At 49.9% G+C, this 24,901-nt stretch overlaps 1 protein-coding gene across 3 annotated transcripts in view; it reads right to left on the bottom strand.

Annotated features, from left to right (window-relative positions):
* LOC147120603 (desmin-like) overlaps positions 1–16,784 on the bottom strand; it is a 149,425-nt gene extending 132,641 nt beyond the window's left edge. For 2 of the 3 annotated variants that reach the window (XM_085986732.1, XM_085986733.1), the window contains exon 1: positions 16,172–16,784. In XM_085986732.1, the coding sequence (XP_085842858.1) occupies positions 16,172–16,500 (329 nt within the window). In that variant the 5' untranslated portion in view covers positions 16,501–16,784. The remainder of the gene's footprint in view (positions 1–16,171) is intronic. The other variant, XM_085986731.1, reaches the window with a different exon arrangement.
* Between the last annotated feature and the right edge of the window lie 8,117 nt (positions 16,785–24,901).

Raw genomic sequence — 24,901 nt, 5'->3', positions numbered from 1 at the left:
AACAGTACAGCAACAATAACAACTTGCATTTATATAGCACCTTTAATGTAGCAAAATGTCCCAAGGCAATAAAACATTTTTTGACACCGAGCCACAGAAGGAGATATCAGGACAGATGACCAAAAGCTGGTCAAAGAGGTAGAAACATCTTAAAGGAGGAGAAAGAGGTAGAGAGGCGGAGAGGTTTAAGGAGGGAATTCTAGAGCTTAGAGCCAACGCAGCTGAAAGCATGACTGGTGCTTCCAGAGTGTCACGCCACTCCTGCACTCTTTTCTCGTGCAGAACCGCAAGAGTGCTGAGATGCAGTCCCAGGAAGGAGAGTCTTGGTTCTGTAGGAGAGTCTCTCAGGCTCCCGCACCAGACTTTCCGCCAGTGCCATCAGCCAGCTGAGCCAGACTGCTCCGGCCCATGCAGAGCTGCAGCCTTCCCCTCTCACAGCTGCTCGAGGTCGCTCACCATGGCCATCTGAAGTGTCCTCAATGGAAGCTCAGCAGCCTTCCACCTCCCAAGCTGTAGCCACTGGGGAAATGCTTTGCGGGAGCACTAGGATAGGCAAATGAGTTCAGAAGACAGGCACTAAGGTGATTCATAATTATTTCTATTAATGTTAAATAGCGACGGAATTGATACATTTGTTTTTTGTTCTGGATTTGGTGTTGGTGTATATATTTTTAGTGAAGTGAGGGCAAGATCCATGAGGTTGGACTGAAGGAAGTCAATCGAAGGACATTGGTCAATGTAAGGACATTGGTAACGATTGTGGGACTGTTGGTGTATTAGTGATGGAAGTGATCAATTGCTGCAACATTTCCACTGGTGTGAGGATGTGATTACAGTGTGACAAGTTAATATAGGTGATTGCTATTATAAATGTTAGCATAGGGATTTATAATGAGCAAAGTTAACGAGAAGTGCACACAATGTACAATTTTTAATATATTACTAGTCAATCTCCTGTAGTATTGCACGTAGTGACCGGAATTTTCCCCTAACAAAACGGGTGGGTTTGGAGCATGGGGGGCAGATAAATTGTGAAAAATGGGATTCCCGACCTGATCCCGCCTCCAACCCGCCCACTTCCGGTTTGAACGGAGACGGATGGGCAGCCAACAGGCTCCCAGGGGGTGGTACCTTAATTCAAATACTGTAACAGGGCTGGCAGCCTCTTTTTTCACTTCCATTTTGAATTTAACTGCCGGTGGATGGGTATCACACAATTCGAGAAACCCGGCAGTTAAACTGAGGCGGGGACTGCTGCATCCAGGAGGTGAGTGGCTTCATACCTACCTCCTGGATCCAGGGTCCCTACCTAACCAACCCCCTGAGATCGGAGGCCACCCCACGAGGCATCCAATCGCCCCCAGGTCTCCACCCATCCCACCGATGATGCGGAGGCCGGCCACAATCCTTTGATGGCTGGCCCCAATCTATACACCCCCTCCCCACCCCAACCAAACCCCCGCGATCCCCGACCATGCAACCCCCCCCACCCCCAGATCCCCACCCCCAACTCCCCTATTCATGCCAACCACCCGACCTCAACCCCCCCGACTCCCCTATTCATGCCAACCCCCCCTGATCCCCGCCCCCGACTCCCCTATTCATGCCAACCCCCCGACCTCCAACCCCCCCCCCGACTCCCCTATTCATGCCAACCCCCCGACCTCCAACCCCCCACCCCCGACTTCCCTATTCATGCCAAACCCCCGACCTCCAAACCCCCCAGATCCCTGCCCCCGACTCCCCACTCATGCCAACCCCGACCTCCAACCCCCCCGACTCCCGTATTCATGCCAACCCCCCCGACTCCCATATTCATGCCAACCCCCCGACCTCCAACCCCCCCCCCGACTCCCCTATTCATGCCAAACCCCCGACCTCCAACCCCCCACCCCCGACTTCCCTATTCATGCCAAACCCCCGACCTCCAAACCCCCCAGGTCCCTGCCCCCGACTCCCCACTCATGCCAACCCCGACCTCCAACCCCCCCGACTCCCGTATTCATGCCAACGCCCCCGACTCCCATATTCATGCCAACCCCCCGACCTCCAACCCCCCCCCGACTCCCATATTCATGCCAACCCCCCCGACTCCCGTATTCATGCCAACCCCCCCCGACTCCCGTATTCATGCCAACCCCCCGACCTCAAACCACCCCCCCCCCGACTCCCATATTCATGCCAACCCCCCGACCTCAAACCCCATCTCCCCCCCCCCCAACCCAAAAACGATCCCCGACCATGCCGACCCCGCAATCCCTCCCTCGGACCAACTCCTCGCATCTGAGGCCTACCCGCCCGCAGCCAGCCAGCCTCTCAATCTGGCTGGCTGCGCGCGGGAATCCGAGGCCTCACATTCAAATCAGGCCCTGCCGCTGAAGTTGGCAGGGCCTGTGGGAAACGGGGACTCCTGGGTTTCCCGCGCGCCTCAGAGGCCCCCCGCCCCCAACCCGCCTCCCTTGAGAAAAATCCGGCCAGTATGTCAGACAGCTTGAGCACTTTATCTGTTTCTGATGTTTTCATATTGCAGTTTCTCTCTGTCTTTTCTTCTGTCATTTGCTTTTTCTTTTCTTCTGCTTTTTTCTCTCCGGAACTTTTTTGTTTAACTCTCTTTCATCTTCTGCTTCTCTCTATCTTTTTTCTTTTCTTCGATCCTTTTGGGTTGGAGGTGGTGTGGTATGGTGTACTGTGGGGTGGTGTGTGGTAGGGTATGGGGGGGGAAAAGAAGCCACCAATGGCTGCAGGCTACATTTGGGCGGAGATTGAAAGAAAAATGCGGCCCTCAGCGGTTTCCTTCTGATCCTCTCTCCCAATCATTGCTGCTTCTTCCCACCCCCTTGTTCCCAGCATGTTCCCCAACCACTCCCCTTCCCTTCTATCACTGCCCCTACCTCTTCCCCTTTGAACTACCTGCTCAACTCATGTATCCTGTCCTCTCCCTTGCTCTGCTGTCACAAACCTGACCCTTCCTTCCAACTACTCTACCACTGCCTCACTCCAAGAGCAGGTGTAAAATGTTAGATGACCCCCTCATTCTCAACCAGTTTACCCACCCCCCACCATTCTATTTCCCTCCAATAGGATTTGCTTGCAAAATTATTATTATTTTTTTAATATATGAAATTAGAATGAACAGAGAAACTATCTGCTTTTCTCTGAACTTATACCCTCTTTCTCTCTTACAACCCACCCCTCTCTTTATCCTCCATACTGCTCATGTGGAGGATAAACAGCACTGACTGGATGGGCCGAATGGCCTGTTTCCATTTTGTAATTTCTTTGTAATCCTCCCTCTTGTTTTAATCCCCCTTAACTGTCCCCTTTCTCTCAACTTCTCTCTCTCAAACGCCAGCTCTCTCTAACCCCACTCTCTCTCAACTACGTTCCATCTCCCTCTCTCTACCACCGCTCTCCTCCCCTCCCCTTCTACCCTCCCTTCCAGTTTCCCTCAAAGAGGCTTTGTTTACACTCAAAATTCAACTTTAAAAAAATCTAATTAGATCGGTCAAAATATCTGTCTGCCTTTCTATTTGTGACTTTCTATCTGTCTCTCTCCCCTCCTATTTCATATGTGCTGTTCTCCAGTGTCACCTGCCCCAATAAAATCAGGTCTGTTGCCCGACAGATGCCTCCGCTACCTCTTATCATCTCTCCTACTCCTGGGCCACGCTGACTCTTTCCTCTCCTCTATGCCCCACAGTGCAAAAGCCATGTTCCCCACTAAGATCCATTATAACAACCTGCATTTCGACAGTGCTTTTAACATTGAAAAAACATTCCAAGGCGTTTCACAGAAGCGTAAATCAGACAAAAATGGATACTGAGCCAAAGGAGGAGAAAATACGAGGGGTGACTAAAAGCTTGGTCAAAGAGATGCGTTTTAAGTCGAGTATTAAAGGAGGAGAAGGAAGTGGTGAGCTTTCGGGAATTAATTCCAGAGTATAAGGCCTAGATGGCTAACTGCACGGCCACCAACGATTGGGTGAAGCTGGGGGGCAATGCACAAGCAGCCAGATGCAGAGGAATGGAAAAAATGAACTCGTGTTTCAAAAATCAGAAATGGTTTGCAATTTGCAGACACTGAGCTATGAGCAGAGTTGGGAGAATCTGCTAAAAGGAATGGTTTGCTAAACAGAGTGGCAACAGGAATTTGGAGAGAGTGGGAATTCGGTGCAGAGGGGAAAGGAGGTGCTAAGTACTTTAAACCAAGGGGCAACAGTAAATATAAAAATAATCAGAGTAATTAATTAGATCTAAGGGGGTAAAATTAAAATGAACTAAGTAGTAGATACCAACATTAAAGGGATCCAAAATGCATTAAATAAAAATCTGGTATGAATAATTGAGTAATAATTAGGAGAATGGGGATACTAAACTAAAAACATAAATATAACATAAGTAGATAGATTTTAAAGCAAAACAACAGACAGCCGAGACCCATTGCTTGCAATTCCTGTGCCACGTGGGAACTCCAGGATAACCATGTGTCCTGGATAACCACGTGTGTAGGAAGTGCTTCCAGTTCGAACTAAATTCAGGGTTTCTGAGCTTAAGGAACAGGTGGAGTCACTGCAGGGCATACGGGAAGCTGAGAATTTTCTGGAGCGCACGTTCTAGGAGGTGGTCACCCAGCAGGTTCTGAGAGTTCAGAAGGATAGTAAGTGGATGGGCATCCAGTATAGTAGGAAGAGGCAGGCAGTGCAGGAATCCTCCGGGAGTGTGGCACTCCCAAACCAGTTTTCAACGCTGAAGGGGACGACACCTGTCTTTCATACCTGGTACCATTCTAGTAAACCTCCTCTGCAACCTCTCTAAGGCCTGGACATCCGTCCTAAAGCGTGGTGTCCAGGATTGAACTCAATACTCCAGCTCGGGCATTACCAGTGTTACATAAAGATTTAGCATAACTTCCTTGCTTTAGTACTCTATGTCTCTATTATATGCCTTTTTAGCAGATTTCTCAACTTGTCCTGCCACCTTCAGAGACTTGTGTACGCACACCCCCAGGTCTCTCTGCTCTGGCACCCCCTTTAAAATTGTACCATTTAGTTTATATTGCCTCTCCTCATTCTTCCTACCAAAATGAATCACTTCATATTTCTCTGCGTTAAATTTCATTTGCCACGTGTCTGCCCATTTCACCAGTCTGTTTGTGCCGTCCTGAAGTCTGTTACTATCTTCCTCACTGTTTACTACATTTCTGAGTTTCGTGTCATCTACAAACTTTGAAATTCTGCCTTGTATACCCAAGTCCAGGTCATTAATATACATCAAAAAGAGCAGTGGTTCCAACACCAGCCTTTAACAAATCCTTGCTGGCTTTCATTTATTAATCCATATTTTTCCAAGTACCAATTATTTTGTCACAGAATATTGTCTCTAAACATTTCTCCACCACTGACGTTAGGCTGACTATCCTGTAGATGCTGAATTTAGCCCTTCCCATTGTTTGAACAAAGGTGTAACATTTGCAATTATTCAGACCTCTGGCACCATTCACATATCCAAGAAGGATTGGACGATTGTGGCCAGAGTCTCTGCAATTTCCACCATTACTTCGCTCACCTACGTAGGATGCATCCCATCCAGACTGGGTAACTTTTCTATCTTCAGCACTGCCAACTTTTTAAGTACCTCCTCTATTTTTATCCTATCCAATTTCTCTACTACCTCCTCCTTTTCTGTAACATTGGTGGCATTCTCATTTAGTACCTTAGCCATGTCTGCTGCCTCGACAAGACTATCTCATTTTTGGGCCCTTATTTGCCCCACCCTTACATTGACTAACCTTTTAGAAACATAGAAGATAGGAGCAGGAGTAGGCCATTCGGCCCCTCGAGCCTGCTCCGCCATTCAATGCGATCATGGCTGATCATCCAAATTCAGTACCCTGTCCCTGCTTTCTCCCCATATCCCTTGATCCCTTTAGCCTTAAGTAATATATCCAACTCCTTCTTGAATATATTTAATGAATTGGCCTCTACTGCCTTCTGTGGTAGAGAATTCCACAGGTTCACCACTCTCTGGGTGAAGAAATTCCTCCTCATTTCAGTCCTAAATGGCTTACCCCTTATCCTTAGACTGTGACCCCTGGTTCTGGACTCCCCGACCATCGGGAACATCCTTCCTACATCTAGTCTGTCTAGTCCTGTTCGAATTTTATAAGTTTCAATGAGATCCCCTCTCATTCTTCTAAACTCCAGCGAGTACAAGCCCAATCGACCCAATCTCTCCTCATACGTCATTCCTGCCATCCCAGGTATCAGCCTGGTGAATCTTCGCTGAACTCCCTCCATGGCAAGAACATCCTTCCTCAGATAAGGCGACCAAAACTGCACACAATACTCAAGATGTGGTCTCACCAAGGCCCTGTACAACTGCAGCAAGACATCCTTGTTCCTGTACTCAAACCCTCTCGCTACGAAGGCCAACATACCATTTGCCTTCTTAACCGCCTGCTGCACCTGCATGCTTACCTTCAGCGACTGGTGCACAAGGACACCCAGGTCTCGTTGCACTTCCCCTTCTCCCAATCTATTGCCATTCAGATAATAATCTGCCTTCCTGTTTTTGACACCAAAGTGGATAACCTCGCATTTATCCAAGTTATATTGCATCTGCCATGCTTCTGCCCAATCACCCAACCTGTCCAAATCATACTGGAGTTTCTTGGCATCCTCCTCACAGCACACACACCCACCCAGCTTTGTGTCGTCTGCAAACTTGGAGATATTACATCTAGTTCCCTCGTTCAGATCATTAACATATATTGTGAATAGCTGGGGTCCAAGGACCGATCCCTGCGGTACCCCACTAGTCACTGCCTGCCACTCGGAAAAAGAGCCGTTTATTTCAACTCTTTGCTTTCTGTCTGCCAACCAGTTCTCTATCCAAGTCAATACCATGCCCCCAATCCCATGTGCCTTAACTTTACACACTAATCTCTTATGCGGGACCTTATCAAAAGCCTTTTGAAAGTCCAAATACACATCCACTGGTTCTCCCTTATCTATTTTACCCGATACATCTTCAAAAAATTCCAGTAGATTAGTCAAGCACGATTTACCTTTTGTAAATCCATGTTGACTTTGTCCGATCCGGTCACTGTTTTCCAAGTGCTCTGCTATTACATCTTTTATAATGGACTCTAGCATTTTCCCCACTACCGATGTCAGGCTTACCGGTCTGTAATTCTCCGTTTTCTCTCTACCACCTTTTTTGAACAGTGGGGTAACATTAGCTACCCGCCAATCCATGGGTACTGTTCCAGAGTCTATCGAATTTTGGAAGATGACCAGCAATGCATCTACTATTTCTAGGGCCACTTCCTTAAGTACCCTAGGATGTAGATTATCAGGCCCTGGGGATTTATCGGCCTTCAATCCCGTCAATTTCCCTAACACCATTTCCCTACAAATACTGATTTCTATCAGTTCCTCCCTTTCATGAGACCCTATGTTCCCCGACATCTCTGGGAGGTTATTTGTGTCCTCCTTTGTGAAGGCAGAACCAAAGTATGTATTTAATTGGTCTTCCATTTCTTTGTTCCCAATTATAAATTGCCCTGATTCTGATTGCAAGGGACCTACGCTTGACTTCACCAATCTTTTTCTCTTCACATATCTATAAAAGCTTTCACAGTCAGTTTTTATGTTCCCTGAAAGCTTACTCTCATATTCTATTTTCCCTTTCTTAATTAATCCCTTTGTCCTCCTTTGTTGAATCCTAAACTGCTCCCAATCCTCAGGTTTACTGCTTTTTCTGGCCAATTTATATGTCCTCTCCTTGGATCTTATGCTATCTCTAATTTCCCTTGTTAGCCACGGTTGAGTCACCTTTTTTGTTTTATTTTTATGCCAAACTGGGATGAACAAATTCTGTAGTTCATCCATGCGATCTTTGAATGTTTGCCATTGCCTATCCACCGTCAACCCATTGAGTGACATTCCCCAATCAATCCTACCCAACTCGCACCTCATACCATCGTAGTTTCCTTTATTTAAATTCAGGACCCTAGTCTTTGAATCAACTACTTCACTCTCCATCTTAAATGAAGAATTCTATCATATTATGATCGCTCCGACCCAAGGGGCCTCGCACAACAAGATTGCTAATTAATCCTCTCATTACATAATACTCAGTCTAAGATGGCCTGATCTCTAGTTGGTTCCTCGACATATTGGTCCAGGAAACCATCCCATAAACACTCCAGGAATTCCTCCTCCACAGTATTGTGACTAATTTGGTTAGCCCAGTCTATATGTAGATTAAAGTCACCCATGATAACTGCTGTGCCCTTATTGCACGCTTCTCTAATTTCCCTTTTAATGCCATCCCCGACCTCCGCATTATTGTTTGGAGGTCTATACACCACTCCCACTAACGTTTTCTGCCCCTTGGTATTTCTCAGTTCTACCCATACAGATTCCACATCATCAGAGCTAATATCCTTCCTTACAATTGTGTTAATCCCCTCTTTAACCAGCAGTGCTACCCCACCTCCTTTTCCTTTTTGCCTATCTTTCCTGAATATTGAATACCCCTGGATGTTGAGTTCCCAGCCTTGGCCACCCTGGAGCCATGTTTCCGTAATCCCAATCATATCATATTCGTTTATCTCTATTTGCGCAGTTAATTCATCCACCTTATTACGAATGCTCCTCGCATTAAGACACAAAGGGCTGGATTTTGCTACGGGGGCGGGTTGGAGGTGGGAAACCCACATTCGGGCTTGTTGTCCCGCCTCCATGGAGATGTGGCCAACCCACTGGATTTTCCTCTGATTGACCTTGTTGAGCCCGCCCTGTGGGCTCAGCAGGCCAATTAAGGGCCACCCGGCAACAGGTGACGTCAGAGATTGACATTTCATCTGTCAAAAGCTTTTGGCACATGAAATATCAGTGTTTAACAGCTGTTTGAAGCTGTCAAGCACTGAAAAACTGCTAATTCAGCCTCAGTCCTTTCTCAGGATAACTTTAAAATCATTTTGCTGTAGAAACAAGGAAGCTGATTTTTTTTTAAAAATCGGAGCTTCTGTGGTTCTTGCAGCCGACTCCCGACACCGGAATGCAGGACTCCTGTAAAGGTAAGTAAAAGTAAGTTAAACTTATTTAAACACTTGCAAAACACTTACCTTTGCACTCCTGCACCCCTCACTCACCTGAACACTGGGCATCTCGGCCCCTCCAAGACCTCAGACCCACGTCCCGCCTCGAAAACTTTTCGTGGTTTGGAGCTGTCGGGAAGCCCACAAACCTGCAATAAAAATCGCGAATAGGCAAAAAACTACCTGTTAACTACCTGTTAACAGGCAGTTTAATTGCCTTTAATCCCTCCCCGCCTCTGGGAGTCGGGTTCCAGCACTTGTTGGGAACCCGACTCCTATGAAATTGACATGGAGGCGGGTTGAAGGCGGGATGGGGTCGGGACCCCTGGATCTCCGATTTTTATCGCCCGCACGCCTCCAACCCGACTCCAGGGGCTTAGGAAAATCCAGCCCAAAGCCTTCAAGCTTGTTTTTTTAACGCTCTTAGATCTTTTAGAATTATTATTAACTGTGGCCATTTTTGATTTAAACCATTGATTTCTCTGTCTGCCACTTTTGTTTTTCTCCTTCCTGTCTTTTGCTTTTATCCTTGTTTCCCTTTCCTCTGTCTCCCCGCTCAGGTTCCCAACCCCTTGCCATTTTAGTTTAAACCCTCCCCCAGAGCACTAGCAAACACTCCCCCTAGGACATCGGTCCCGGCCCTGCCCAGGTGCAAACCGTCCATTTTGTACTGGTCCCACCTTCCCCAGAACTGGTTCCAATGTCCCAGGAATTTGAATCCCTCCCCCTTGCACCATTCCTCTAGCCACGTATTCATCTGAAATATCCTTCTGTTTCTACTCTGACTAGCACGTGGCACTGGTAGCAATCCTGAGATTACTACCTTTGAGGTTCTATTTTTTAATTTATCTCCTAACTCCATATATTCAGGTTTTAGGACCTCATCCCGGTTTTTACCTATATCGTTGGTACCTATGTTCACCACGACAACTGGCTGTTCACCCTCCCCTTCCAAAATGTTCTGCAGCCGCTTTGAGACATCCTTGACCCTTGCACCAGGGAGGCAACACACCATCCTGGAGTCTAGTTTGCGGCCGCAGAAACGCCTATCTATTCCCCTTACAATAGAATCCCCTATCACTATAGCTCTCCCACTCTTTTTCCTCCCGTCCTGTGCAGCAGAACCACCCCTGGTGCCAGGAAGTTGGCTGCTGCTGCCTTCCCCTGGTAAGCCACCCCCCCATCAGTATCCAAAGTGGTATATCTGTTTGAGAGGGGGATGGCCACAGGGGACTCCTGCACTACCTGCCTGCGCCTACTACTCTGCCTGTTGGTCACCCATTCCCTTTCTGCCTGTGCAACCTTTGCCTGTGGTGTGACCAACTGCTTAAACGTGATATCCACGACATCCTCAGCATCGCGAATGGTCCAGTATGTATCCAATCACAGCTCCAGCGCCGCAATGCGGTCTGCCAGTAGCTGCAGCTGGATACACTTCCTGCACACATGGCTGTCAGGGACACAGGAAGTGTCCCCGAGTTCCCACATAGCGCAGGAGGAGCATACCACGGGGCCGAGCTCTCCTGTCATGACTTACCCTTTAATTAATTCAAAATAAATTAAATCAAATCAATCCCACCCATTACACTACAGTTAAATGTTATATTTAAGGGCCCTGGTTTACAAACAGTCCCCGCTACACCACAGAGAGCTTAGAAACTATAAACCACAGAGTTAAAGTTTAAAAAAGAGAGAAATACCCACCAACCAATCACTTACCTGCTTTCTGGTGACATCACACTTCGATTACTTTTTACTTTGCTCTTGGATTGGTAAGCCTACCTGGTCCTGGGGCTCGCTTTTTGTACTGCCACCGCTCCCGCTCCTCACAGGTCCGCTCAGCCGCTCTGAGGCCTACCTGGTCCTGGGGCTCGCTTTTTGTACTGCCGTCGCTCCCGCTCCTCACAGGTCCGCTCAGCCGCTCCGAGGCCTATCTGGTCCTGGGGCTCGCTTTTTGTACTGCCGCCGCTTCCGCTCCTCACAGGTCCGCTCAGGTTTATTTACTATATTTACTATTTATATGTTTATAAATGACTTTTGGGTTCCCTTTTATATGTTACCTGCTAATCTATTCTCATATACTCTCTCTTTGCCCCCTTACTTCCCCAGTTCTCCTATACTTTTGGTATTCAACTTGGTTCTCTACTGAATTATGAACCTGACATTTATCATAAGCCTCCTTTTTCTGTTTCAGTTTAATCTCTATATCTTTAGTCATCCAGGGAGCTCTAGCTTTAGATGCCCTTTCGTTTCCCCCTTTTGGGAATACGTCTACACTGTACCCGAACTATCTCCTCTTTGAAGACCTCCTATTGCTCATTTACTGTTTTACCTAATCTTTGATTCCAATCCACCTGGGCCTAATCCATTTTCAACTCATTAAAATTAGCCCTCCTCCAGTTGAGTATTTTCACATTTGATTGCTTCTTGTCCTTTTTCACAGCTACTCAAAGATTAATGATATTGTGATCACTATTTCCCAAATGCTCCCCCACTGAAACATACTCAACTTACCCCACTTCATTTCCCAGAACTATATCCAGCACTGCTTCCTTCCTCATTGGGCTGGATATATACTGATCAAGAAAGTTCTCTTGTACACATTTCAGGAATCCCTCCCTCTCTTTGCCCTTTACCCTGTTATTTTCCCAGTCTATATTAGTGATAATGGGAGAGCTTCAATTATCCTACTCAAGTTCTTGGATCTTTCTGCAATTTGCCTGAAGATTTGCTTCTCTATCTCCTTCTCACTATTTGGTGGCCTATAATATACACCAAACAGTGTAATAGCTCCTCTATTGTTCCTTAACTTTGCCAAATCGATTCTGTTGTTGAACCCTCTAGTACATCACCCCTTTCTAGTACTGTAACAATATCTTTGATCAATACTGCCACCACTCCTTTTTCTTGTTCCCAGTGTTTCCTGAATACATTTTAGCCAGGAATATTAAGTGCCCATTCCTCTCCTTGATTGAGCCAGGTCTCTGTTATTGCCACGATGTCATAATACCATGTGGCTACTTGTGCCTGCAGCTCACCAACCTTATCTACCATGCTCCATGTGTTTGCACACATGCACTCCAAACCCATCTTCGTCTGCCTTGCACTAACCCCCTGTCTGATCCCTCCTATTTCTGAACTACTCTATTATTCTGACATGGTTGTCTCCCCCAGTCCTTTGTGTAGCTTGTATCTCCTCTCTAATGCTTCATCCTGGATGCCCCTCCCCCTTTGTTGTGGATTCTGTTTGGGAGTAAAGTTGATGATAAATTCATTTCAGCTTGTCAGGATGTAGTTACCCTGCCCCCCTCTCAAAGGTAACAATCACCATGCTGATTCCGCAAATAACACATTCTGAACCCTGGGCTGGAGGCCATCTTATTCATATCTTTATGTGGCATGTTCCATAGCCAAAAAAACTTCGAACTATACTTTTCCTGCATGTAATACGGTGGTAATTTAATAAACTTTGTTTAAATAATCAGATATCCAAGCTGCCACGTCAGAGCTTTGCCAGCCATTCAAATCCGTAAATTTAATTGGTTAAGGAAATAAACTGTTCGTCCCGTCATTTCTCAAGATCCCAGATGCCCCATTGACCTCGTTATCAACTTGCATTTCCAGTAATATGCGGTGCAAAATTAATTGGAGCTGAAGGATGAGGAAAAATAATCCAACGACGAGATGCCCTGCTCCAGCAAATTCTGGGTAGTTTTTTTATATCGAGTGACTGCTGCCAACGACCGGACGTTGCACAAAAGCCTACTGCGCATTAATCTGGAAGCACCAACGGCCGAAAGCATCATGTTTCTGCTTTTTAAAAAAAAAAAAGAGCCCACCCCCTTCCCGGCTTTTTTTTAAAAAATGAGCCTGCTCCCTTCCCGGCTTTTTTTAAACGAGCTCACCCCCTTAGAAACATAGAAGATAGGAGCAGGAGTAGGCCATTCGGCCCCTCGAGCCCGCTCCGCCATTTAATAAGATCATGGCTGATCATCCAAATTCAGTACCCTGTCCCTGCCTTCTCCCCATACCCCTTGATCCCTTTAGCCTTAAGAAATATATCTAACTCCTTCTTGAATATACTTAATGAATTGGCCTCCACTGCCTTCTGTGGCAGAGAATTCCACAGGTTCACCACTCTCTGGGTGAAGAAATTCCTCCTCATCTCAGTCCTAAATGGCTTACCCCTTATCCTTAGACTGTGGCCCCTGGTTCTGGACTCCCCCGCCATCGGGAATATCCTTCCTGCATCTAGTCTGTCTAGTCCTGTTAGAATTTTATAAGTTTCAATGAGATCCCCTCTCATTCTTCTAAACTCTAGCGAATATAAGCCCAATCGACCCAATCTCTCTTCATACGTCATTCCTGCCATCCCAGGTATCAGTCTGGTGAATCTTCGCTGCATTCTCTCCATGGCAAGAACACCCTTCCTCAGATAAGGCAACCAAAACTGCACACAATACTCAAGGTGTGGTCTTACCAAGGCCCTGTACAACTGCAGCAAGACATCCTTGTTCCTGTACTCGAATCCTCTCGCTATGAAGGCCAACATTACCATTTGCCTTCTTAATCGCCTGCTGCACCTGCATGCTTACCTTCAGCGACTGGTGCACAAGGACACCCAGGTCTTGTTGCACTTCCCCTTCTCCCAATCTATTGCCGTTCAGATAATAATCTATCTTCCTGTTTTTGCCACCAGTGGATAACCTCGCATTTATCCACATTATACTGCATTTGCCATGCATCTGCCCAATCACCCAACCTATCCAAATCATACTGGAGTTTCTCTGCATCCTCCTCACAGCACACACGCCCACCCAGTTTTGTGTCGTCTGCAAACTTGGAGATATTACACCTAGTTCCCTCGTCTAGATCATTTATATATATTGTGAATAGCTGGGGTCCTAGCACCGATCCTTACGGTACCCCACTAGTCACTGCCTGCCACTCGGAAAAAGACCCGTTTATTCCAACTCTTTGCTTCCTGTCTGCCAACCAGTTCTCTATCCAAGTCAGTACCTTGCCCCCAATCCCATGTGCCTTAACTTTACACGCTAATCTCTTATGCAGGACCTTATCGAAAGCCTTCTGAAAGTCCAAATACACCACATCCACTGGTTCTCCCTTATCTATTTTACCAGTTACATCCTCAAAAAATTCCAGTAGATTAGTCAAGCATGATTTACCTTTTGTAAATCCATGTTGACTTTGTCCGATCCTGTCACTGTTTTCCCGGCTTTTTTAAACGAGCCCGCTCCCTTCTCGGCTTTTTTTTTAAAAACAAGCCCACCCCGTTCCTGGCTTTTTTAACGAGCCTGTCCCCTTCCCAGCTTTTTTTTTTTTTAAACGAGCCCGCCCCCTTCCCAGCTTTTTAAAAACTAGCCTGTTCTGTTCCCGGCTTTTTTTTTAAACGAGCCCGCTCCCTTCCCGGTGAAGCGAACAACCAAAAATACGCTTAGACTGCGCATGCGCAACTACTTCAACTTCGTTGGTCGCAGTCACTGCCTTTTTCATAATGGAGTGACTACTGATGACCTGCATCATCGACTATTGACACCACAGCCTACATCACACCTATTGGCGATTAAGGATTTAGGGCTAAGATTTGGAGTTTGGGGTCAGTGGTTAGGGAAGTGATCAGGTGTTCGTGGTTAGGGTTAGGAGTCAGAGAGTTAGGTGTTCGGGTTAGCGGTTGGGATTGGGGTCAGAGGTTAGGGGTTGGGATCAGGGAATAGAAATTAGGGTTAGGAGTTGGGATTAGGGGTCAGAGGGTGGGATTCGGGGTCAGAAGTTAGGGTTATGAGTTGCGATTGGGGTCAGAGGTTAGGGGTCAGAGGTTAGGAGTTGGAGTTAGGGGTCAGAGGTTAGGATTGGGTATCAAGAGGTTAGGGTAAGGAGTTTTTTGAAAAAGATTTTGTTCCTGGAATGTGGGCATCGCTGGCAAAGCCAGCATTTATTGCCCATCCTTAATTTCCCTTGAGAAGGTGGTGGTGAGCCGCCTTCTTGAACCATACAGTCCGTGTGGTGAAGGTGCTCCCACAGTGCTGTTAGGGAGGGAGTTCCAGGATTTTGACCCAGTGACGATGAAGGAACGTCAATATATTTCCAAGTCGGGGTGGTGTATAACTTGGGAGGTGGTGGTGTTCTCATGTGCCTGCTGCCCTTGTCCTTCTAGGAGGTAGAGGTCATGGGTTTGGGAGGTGCTGCCAAAGAAACCTTGGTGAGTTGCTGCAGTGCATCTTGTAGATGGTACACACTGCAGCCACGGTACGCCGGTGGTGGAGGGAGTGAATGTTTAAGGTGGTGGATGGGGTGCCAATCAAGCTGGCTGCTTTGTCCTGGATGGCGTCGAGCTTCGAGTGTTGTTGGAGCTGCACTCATCCAGGCAAGTGGAGAGTATTCCATCACACTCCTGACTTCTACAAGGCACAAAGGTTTTGGGAAGTCAGAAGGTGAGATACTTTCTGCAGAATACCTAGCCTCTGACCCGCTATTGTTGCCACATTATGTATGTGGCTGGTCCAGTTAAGTTTCTGGTCAATGGTGACCCCCAGGATGTTGATGGTGGGGGATTTGGCGCTGGTAATTCCACTGAATGTCAAAGAGCAGTGCTTAGACTCTCACTTGTTGGAGAAAGTCATTGCCTGCCACTTTTGTGGCGCGAATGTTATTTGCCACTTATCAGCCCAAGCCTGAACGTTGTCCAGGTCTTGCTGCATGCGGGCATGGACTGCTTCATTATCCGAGGAGTTGTGAATGGCGCTGAACACTATGCAGTCATCAGCGAACATCCCCATTTCTGACCTTATGTTGGAGGGAAGGTCATTGATGAAGCAGCTGAAGACGGTTGGGCCGAGGAACTCCTGCTGCGATGTCCTGGGGCTGAGATGAGGAGTTGGAATTGGGGCAGAGGTTAGGGGTTGCGATTAGGGGTTAGGATTAGGGTCAGAGGTTGGGTTTAGAGGTCAGAGGTTAGGGTTAGAAACAGGTTGCCAGCGCGCTGTCAATGTCAGAAAGCCTTTCTCCAATCTTCCTGCAGCTCCTTCTCCCCACCTCAGTGCTCACCTCTTCTTGTACTTCTCCTTATCCGCCTTGAGACAGTTGAGCTCCTTCTGCTGCTCCTCCAGCCGCATCTTCAGGTCGCACCTGGCCTTCTGGAAGATGGCCTCGACGCGGCCGGCCTCCTCCTTCTCGGCCTGCTTGAGCTCGGCCAGCAGCTCCTTGTTCTTGCGCATGAGGCTGAGGATGGTGTTGTTGATGTACTTGGCGAAGCGGTCGTTGAGGTCCTTGAAGCGCTCCTTGCCATCCTCCAGGCCATCGTGCAGCTCCTTCTCCACCTGCTCGCCGGTCTTGTCGGGGTAGCTGGCCACGGGCCGCTGGCAGGTCGAGTGCATGTCTCGGCGGTCCGAGTGCCTCACGGCAGCCCTCGCTCTTCTGCCCAGGTAATTTGGGAGAGGGTGGGGTTGGTTGTTTTCAAATTAGTGGAACTAAATTCAAATTCTCGCCAGTTTGTTTGGCGCGTTTCTCGGAGATGGGGAAAAGCGAAAAAAGGGTAAAAATAAAAACCTCTGTGACACTCACATGCCCTCCGGCCAACCACGCCGCCGTCTGTTTACTTTTGTCGGCGGGCAGCCGTTAAAGGCCGCCTCGCCCACCACGCGCCATTCAACCCAAAACAAACGCGCGCGCCCAACCGACACCTACCCGCACGCCACGCCAGCGCGCATGCGCTGACAGCTCCGCCTGCCCACTCCCGCACGCCTGGCTCCAACCTCCGTCCGCCAACATTCTCACGCGCAGGCGCTCACCGAGCCACCTGCTCGCGCGCATGCGCTCACTGCGCCCCCAACCTTCTCGCGCGCATGCGCTCACTGCGCCTCCTACTCGCGCGCATACGTTCACGGCCCCACCTCCTGGCGCGCATGCGTTCTCTGCTCCGCCTCCTTCTGGCGCGCATGCGCCCACTGCTCCTCCGCTTCCTTCCCGCGCACGCGGTGTCGACCTTCGACTTTGGCGCCTTTTTTTTTACCACCCTGGCGTCCGACTTGAAAAGGGTCTTCCCCTCGGCGGAATAAACCTTTCGTATCCTGTGTAGGATGGATACAAGGACCCTTCCTAAGATTAATGGAGTAGAGGTGGGTCAACTTTTAAAATTATTTTTGATCATACGAACCCAACTCCGATGGTGCTGCATGCGGGATGCAAGGTGAAGTGTCGTGTGCAAGTGAAGTGGGTTTAGAGGAGAGCGAGCGGTCATAATTCAGTCTCTAAAGTCATATTCTGACCTTAATTTGTCATGCTTCTATTATAAATTCACGCACTTGTTGAGATACCGCGGCAAACGTGGGAGTCGAGACCAGAGCTAGTAAATCAGAACAGCTTTTTATTTCAGCCTCATGGCAAAACAGGAACTGGAAGAGCCCGCGCCTGACTTAAATACTCCCCAGACAGGAAGTGCTCCCGGCAGCCTGTCCCTGTGGGAAACAAGTTGCTGGAGGAAAGGGCCCCCGGTTGGGGGCATCTGCTTAAACTGTCCGTACCGCCGTGAGCGGATTGTGTCCAGTGGTGGCGCGTCGCCACAGAGCTCCCCCCAGAATCCGCTTAGGAGGAGTGGACGAGTCGTGACGGTGGTCTGATGGTTCTGCCGCAGCGGCTCTGCGTGATCGCCGGTCTAGTTGGCGGGGCCTGGCGGTTCGCCGCCGGCTGTGCTGGCTTGCTGGCGGGACGGCCTCTAGTTGGAGGCCGGGCCACGGGGACCTGTTCTCCTGGTTCTGTGTGTGCTGGTTTGAGCCGGTCGATGGAGACTGTCTCGACCCTGTCGCCGAGTCGCAGCTTGAAGACCTTGTCCCCGGTTTGTAGTACTTCGTACGGTCCGTCGTACGGGGGTCGCAGGGGTCCGCGGTGCGCGTCGTGTCGCACGAAGACGAAGCGCGCCTGCTGTAAATTTGGCGGAATGTGAGGTGCGAGTTCGCCGTGTCGGTTGACCGGAAGTGGGGCGAACTGCTGAGCGGAAGAGAAAAAGTTGAGCCGCTGCTGGTCGGCCGACCAAGGCGTGGTAGCCTCCGGAAGGAATTCGCCTGGGACGCGCAGCGGTTGTCCGTAGACTAACTCCGCTGCCGAGGACTGGAGGTCTTCTTTGACCGCGGTGCGTAGGCTTAGTAGTACCCACGGTAGGCGGTCAGTCCAGGTACTGTCCTGCAGGCTGGCATGGAGTGAGGCCTTGAGTGACCGGTGGAAGCGTTCACAAAGCCCGTTGGCCTGCGGGTGGTACGCCGTGGTTCGGTGGAGCGTCACACCGAGGTTGCGTGCTGTGGCCGTCCAGAGTTCGGAGGTGAACTGGGCGCCTCTGTCGGAGGTTATGTCGGCCGGTATGCCGAACCTCGCTACCCAGGTGTTAACGAACGCCTTGGCGATGTCGGCTGTGGTGGTGGAGGTCAGCGACACTGCCACAGGCCAGCGTGTGTAGCGGTCGACCATCATGAGGAGATAAGTCTGGCCTTGCGATGGCGGCAGGGGCCCGACGATGTCGATGTGTACGTGGTCGAAGCAGCGGCTGGGTACCTCGAAGTCTCCCAGGGGTGCTTTTGTATGCCGTTGTACCTTAGCCCGTTGGCAGGCGAGGCAGGAGGTGGCCCAAGTCCGAACATCTCTGCTGAGGCCGCGCCAGACGAAACGCTGGGAGAGGAGTTTGACGGACGTGCGGGAACCTGGGTGGGAGAGCCCGTGGAGCGTGTCGAAGACGCGGCGGCGCCAGGTTTCAGGGACGACCGGCCTGGGTTGGCTGAGTGTGATGTCGCAAGTAACTGCTGTGGCTTCGGGCCCGTGCGCGACCTTGGCTAGGCGTAGCCCTGGCAGGCTGGTAGCCGCCGAGAGGAGGTCTGGGTCCGTGAGCTGGGCCGCTGCTAGTTGCGCGTAGTCGACCGCGAGGTGATTCGCGCAGATGGCGGGACGGGAAAGGCAGTCGGCGACAACGTTGTCTCGACCGGAGACGTGCTGGATGTCCGTGGTAAACTCGGACACGGCCGCGAGCTGGCGTTGCTGCCGAGCAGACCAGGGTTCGGTGTGCTTGGCCATCGCGTATGTGAGTGGCTTGTGGTCCACGTACGCGGTGAAGGGGCGGCCTTCCAGGAGGAACCTGAAATGGCGGACCGACAGGTGGAGCGCGAGAAGCTCGCGGTCGAAAGTGGAGTATTTGACCTCCGGGGGGCGCAGTTGGCGGCTGTAGAAGGCAAGTGGCTGCCACGCGCCATTAACCCACTGCTCGAACACGGCCCCGACCGCGTGGTCGGAGGCGTCGGTGGTGAGCGCGACCCGGGCGTCAGCCCTCGGGTGCGCGAGCAGAGTGGCGTCGGCGAGCGCGTTTTTGGTGGCATCGAAGGCGGCTGACGTGTCAGTGGTCCAGGCTACGGCCATCTTGCCGGATTTACCTCGGAGGGAGTCGTATAGGGGCTTCATGAGGGCTGCAGCTCTGGGGATGAACCTGTTGTAGAAGTTCACCATCCCGAGGAACTCCTGGAGGCCCTTGATGGTTGTGGGGCGGGGGAACTGCTGGACGGCCTGCACCTTGTTGGGCAGGGGGACGGCCCCAGCAGGGGTGATGTGGTGACCGAGAAAATCGATCTCGGTTAGGCCGAATTGGCACTTCGCCGGGCTGAGGATGAGCCCGTGTTGGGCTAGGCGCCCGAACAGGACGCGAAGGTGTTCGAGGTGTTCCTGTTTGGAGGAGCTGGCCACGAGAATGTCATCTAGATAGACGAATAGGAAGTTCAGGTCCCGCAGGACCGAGTCCATAAGGCGCTGGAAAGCCTGGGCTGCATTCTTGAGGCCGAAGGGCATCCTCAGGAACTCGAACAGGCTGAATGGGGTGATGACGGCCGTTTTGGGGATGTCCGCGGGGTGTACGGGGACTTGGTGGTAACCGCGCACCAGGTCGACTTTGGAAAAGACGGTTCGTCCGGCCAGTCGGGCCGAGAAGTCCTGGATGTGAGGCACCGGGTATCGGTCGGGGGTGGTGGCGTCGTTAAGGCAGCGGTAGTCCCCACAAGGGCGCCAGCCTCCGCCGGGCTTAGGGGCGATGTGGAGGGGCGAGGCCCAGGGGCTGCTGGAGCGGCGGATGATGCCGAGTTGTTCCATGGTGGCGAACTCGGCCCGCGCGATTTCCAGCTTGGCCGGGTTGAGCCTGCAGGCGTGGGCAGAAACTGGAGGGCCGGTGAGACCGCGTGGTTGTTGCCGCGAGGTCGGGCGTGACGTCGCGCGCGGACTGTGCAGAGAGCAGCCGGTCGGCCTTTTCTGCTATGTCATTCAGGTCCGTGGAGCCGGACTCCACAATGAGCGGGCGGATGCTGGCGGGAAGCTGCCGAATGAAAAGCGTGCGAAAGAGGGCGCCGGGGGGCTTGTCGTCCGCAAGGGACAGCATGTGGGAAAGCAGGTCTGATGGTGAAGCGTCACCGAGACCGGGGAGGTCAAGGAGTTGGCAGTGGCGCTGGTAAGAGGACATTTGAAATTTTTTAATGAGCGCAGCCTTCAGATGTTCGTACTTGCCAGTCTGTGGTGGGTCCTGCAGCGCTGCCCAAACTTTGGGGACGGTAGCGTACGTGAGCGAGGAGACGAGGTAGTCGTACTTCGTGGTGTCGCCTGTGATGCCTTTCAGACGGAATCTGGACTCGGCTTGAACGAACCAGGCTTCGGCCAAGTTTTCCCAAAAGTCTGGTAATTTAACTGTGACTGCGTTTGTATCCGCCATGCTAGCTTAGGATTCGTCCTGAGCGTCGGGGTCACCAGTGTTGAGATACCGCGGCAAACGTGGGAGTCGAGACCAGAGCTAGTAAATCAGAACAGCTTTTTATTTCAGCCTCATGGCAAAACAGGAACTGGAAGAGCCCGCGCCTGACTTAAATACTCCCCAGACAGGAAGTGCTCCCGGCAGCCTGTCCCTGTGGGAAACAAGTTGCTGGAGGAAAGGGCCCCCGGTTGGGGGCGTCTGCTTAAACTGTCCGTACCGCCGTGAGCGGATTGTGTCCAGTGGTGGCGTGTCGCCACACACTCACTTTTATATTCAACGGCATTTCCATTGAGGAATCCCCCACCATCAACATCATTGACCAGAAACTTAACAGGACTGGCCACATAAATACTGTGGCTACAAGAGCAGGTCAGAGGCTGGGTATTCTGCGGAGAGTGTCTCACCTCATGACTCCCCAAAGCCTTTCCACCATCTACAAGGCACAAGTCAGGAGTGTGATGGAATAATTTTCACTTGCCTGGATGAGTGCAGTTCCAACAACACTCAAGAAGTTCAATACCATCCAAAGCAGCCTGCTTGATTGGCACCCCATCCACCACCTTAAACATTCATTCCCTCCACCAACGGCGTACCGTGTCTGCAGTGCGTACCATCTACAAGGACAAGGGCAGCAAGCGAATGGGAACACCACCACCTCCAAGTTCCCCATCTGACTTGGAAGTATATCGCCGCTCCTTCATCACCACTGGGTCAAGATCCTGGAACTCCCTCCCTAACAGCACTGTGGCCCCCTTCACCACACGGACTGCAGCGGTTCGAGAAGACGGCTCACCACCCCTCCTCAAGGGCAATTAGGGATGGGCAATAAATGCTGGCCTTGCCAGCGACGCCCACATCCCACGAACGAATAAAAAAAAATGTTGGCCCAGAAATTCGGCTCTGCACGGGTGAGTACGCACGGGGTACTCACCCGTAGGCCCAATGGAAGTGCCAGTTTCCTGCATGCACTGCGCATGCGCGGGAAACCGGCACGTCCGATCCTCTGAACGAAGGGGTTCAGAGGTCGAACGCACGCGCAGGGGAGGCTGCGCGTGTGCTTTGAACTTAGTTTTTTTTTGCAGGTTTTCACGTGAGGTTAAGCCTGTAGGATTTACACATGTAAAAAGCAGGCGTAAGGCCCGCTTTTTACAAGGTAAGTGGTCAATTAATTAAAATTAAAACATTTTTTCCACAGGTTTATTATTTTTAAATACTTTAAAGCAAGGTAAGTTTATTTTTAGCCCTGTTTTTTTATAAAATTATTTTTTTCAGAAATTTAAATTATTGTTTAAAATAGTTATTTAATGTAATTTGTAGTTTATTGAAAAAGTGTGATTTATTTAAAAATTTATTTGAAGGTTTAATGCTATTTTGAGGCCCGTAGTATTCATAAGTTTAGACAGGTCTTCCTGTCAATCTTATGAATGGGCTTTTTCCTCCTCCGATTGGCTGCCCATGGCTCACGTGATCCCAGGGGACGCATCGCACTAACTACGCCCCTGGGACACGCAAGCACAGCGCGCCGGCAGCTGGGCCAGGCCCCGGAGCGGAATTCCATGGGGCCCTACAGCTCAACTGCCGGCGCGCAAGGTAAGTGCAGGTCGGGGGCTTGCACCCGCGGGAAGCCCCCGACCCGAATTTCTGGGCCATTGCTTCTGTAGACTTGTCATTGCCGTAATTACACCCTTCTGCCAGTGGTGGTGTTCGCTGTTAAGTAAGCACAACCTGGGTCAGTCAGAGTTCAATTGCTATTTGTCCAGGGAACTTGGTAGATTGGTATGTCCCATGTCAGTTTCCGGTTGCAGCTGAGAAAGACCGTCATTTTAGGATTGTTTTGCACCTGTAACCAACATCTGCAATGTGATGACCTCTATGTATGCTGACATACCATTTTTATTAGAATTCCCATGGTGTTCCACACGGTGAACACCCAGCTCTTGAGAATGAGAGGGGATCTCATTGAAACTTATAAAATTCTAACAGGACTAGACAGACTAGATGCAGGAAGGATGTTCCCGATGGCCAGGGAGTCCAGAACCAGGGGTCACAGTCTAAGGATAAGGGGTAAGCCATTTAGGACTGAGATGAGGAGGAATTTCTTCACCCAGAGAGTGGTGAACCTGTGGAATTCTCTACGACAGAAGACAGTGGAGGCCAATTCATTAAATATATTCAAGAAGGAGTTGGATATATTTCTTAAGGCTAAAGGGATCAAGGGATATGGGGAGAAAGCAGGGACAGGGTACTTCTTATCTTGTCCACGGACAGTCTATACATAGCCCAGCCAGAACTGGACACATTTTTGCGCCTTGTTGTTGGATTCGGCAAGATCTGCAACAGTGCAGGGTTCCTCTAACGATGGGCATTGCAGGAGATGTTGCATAGTCTGTGCCTCAGTTCCACATTCACAAGTTGTCGGGCTGGTTGAATATCCCCATTTGCTTAGTGACACCTTTGAGCAACCTACACCGGTCCTAAGTCTGTTAAGGCACTTCCAGATTGCCCAGTTGCAATTAGCTCCTGGGGGAAGGCTTTCATCAGGTAAAATTTCTATCGCTGGGGGTTGTTCAAGACTGGTGAGCCGGTCTTTCCACAAGGCGATGCGGGCTTCAGATGAGGTTGATTGTAATGGAACAACACTGTTCATGAAGCTCTTCCTTGACTTTAGGCGGCTGGGTGTAGGTGTATGACAATGCAGAGGGTGCCTCTCATCTGATGTTTGACGGAGTCGCTCTTTCTTGCTGGCTACCGTTCTTCTTATATCAGGGGGAGCGATACCCGCCAGGATATATAGGCTGTTGGTGTTTGTTGGTTTTAAGCAACCTGTGATAAATCGGCAGCTTGCATTCAGAACGGCATCCATCTTCTTGGCATGAGTAGACCTTTCCCATGCAGGGCAGGCATATTCGGCAGTGGAATAGCAAAGAGCCAGTGCACTGGTTCGCAATGTTTTTGGGCTTGCTCCCCATCTTGTGTTAGCTTATTCAGGATGTTGTTTCGTGCGCTCACTTTTGCCTTTGTCTTCTCGATGTGGTTCTTGAAGGTGAGGCATCGGTCAAGGGTGACTCCTAAGTAGATAGGGTGCTCGCAATGCATCAGTGTTGCTCCACACCAGGTTACTTTCAGCTGGCGTTTGGCTTCACGGTTTCTGAGGTGGAATGCACAAACTTGCGTCTTTGATGGGTTTGCGCGAAGGTGGTTTTCTTCATAGTAGGATTTTAGTCCCTCCAAGGCCTCAGAAAGCATTTCCTCCACGGTGTTAAAATCAGTGCTTTGGGCAGTGACACATAAGTCATCAGCATATATAAAACGGCGTGCAACATCGCCTATAGGTTGGTCATTCGTGTAGATGTTGTACGGCAGCGGTGCCAGCACGCTTCCCTGAGGAAGACCATTCTTCTGAATACGCCACCTGCTGCGCTTCTCACCTAGTTCAACATAGAACCGGCGATTCTGAAGCATGCTTTCTAACAGCTCTGTTCAGTGAATCTCTTTTGTCATCTCTAGAATCTTGCAGAGGAGACGTCTATGGTTCACTGTATCGTATGCTGCTGACAGGTCTACAGAAACAGCACCTGTTACCATCCCTTGCTCAAAACCATCTTCGATGTGTTGTGTGAGGTTGAGCAGTTGGCTTGTTGTTGATTTGCCGGGGTGGAAACCTGCTTGCTCTGGAAGGATCTTCTCATCTACAGTTGGTGCTATCCTACAGGGTACTGAATTTGGATGATCAGCCATGATCTCATTGAATGGCGGAGCAGGCTCGAGGGGCTGAATGGCCGACTCCTGCTCCTATCTTCTATGTTTGTGATCTTGGTGTGTCTCTCATTCTGTCCCTCTGACATCTCAATCTCCCTCTCTCTGTTTGCATCTTTGTCTCTGCTCTGACTTTTCTTTCATTGCCTTGATCCAGTAATGCCAACCCCACCGGCTGAAAAATCATGAGACAAGCGCTTTAAAATCATGAGATTTGGTAAGAAATCATGAGTTACTATATTTTGGGTTATAAATCT

This window comes from Somniosus microcephalus, chromosome 4, assembly GCF_052327205.1.
Source record: "Somniosus microcephalus isolate GS21.2 chromosome 4, FLI_Smic_1.0, whole genome shotgun sequence".
Lineage (NCBI taxonomy): Eukaryota > Metazoa > Chordata > Chondrichthyes > Squaliformes > Somniosidae > Somniosus > Somniosus microcephalus.
This window is presented reverse-complemented; position numbering and strand designations above follow the sequence as displayed.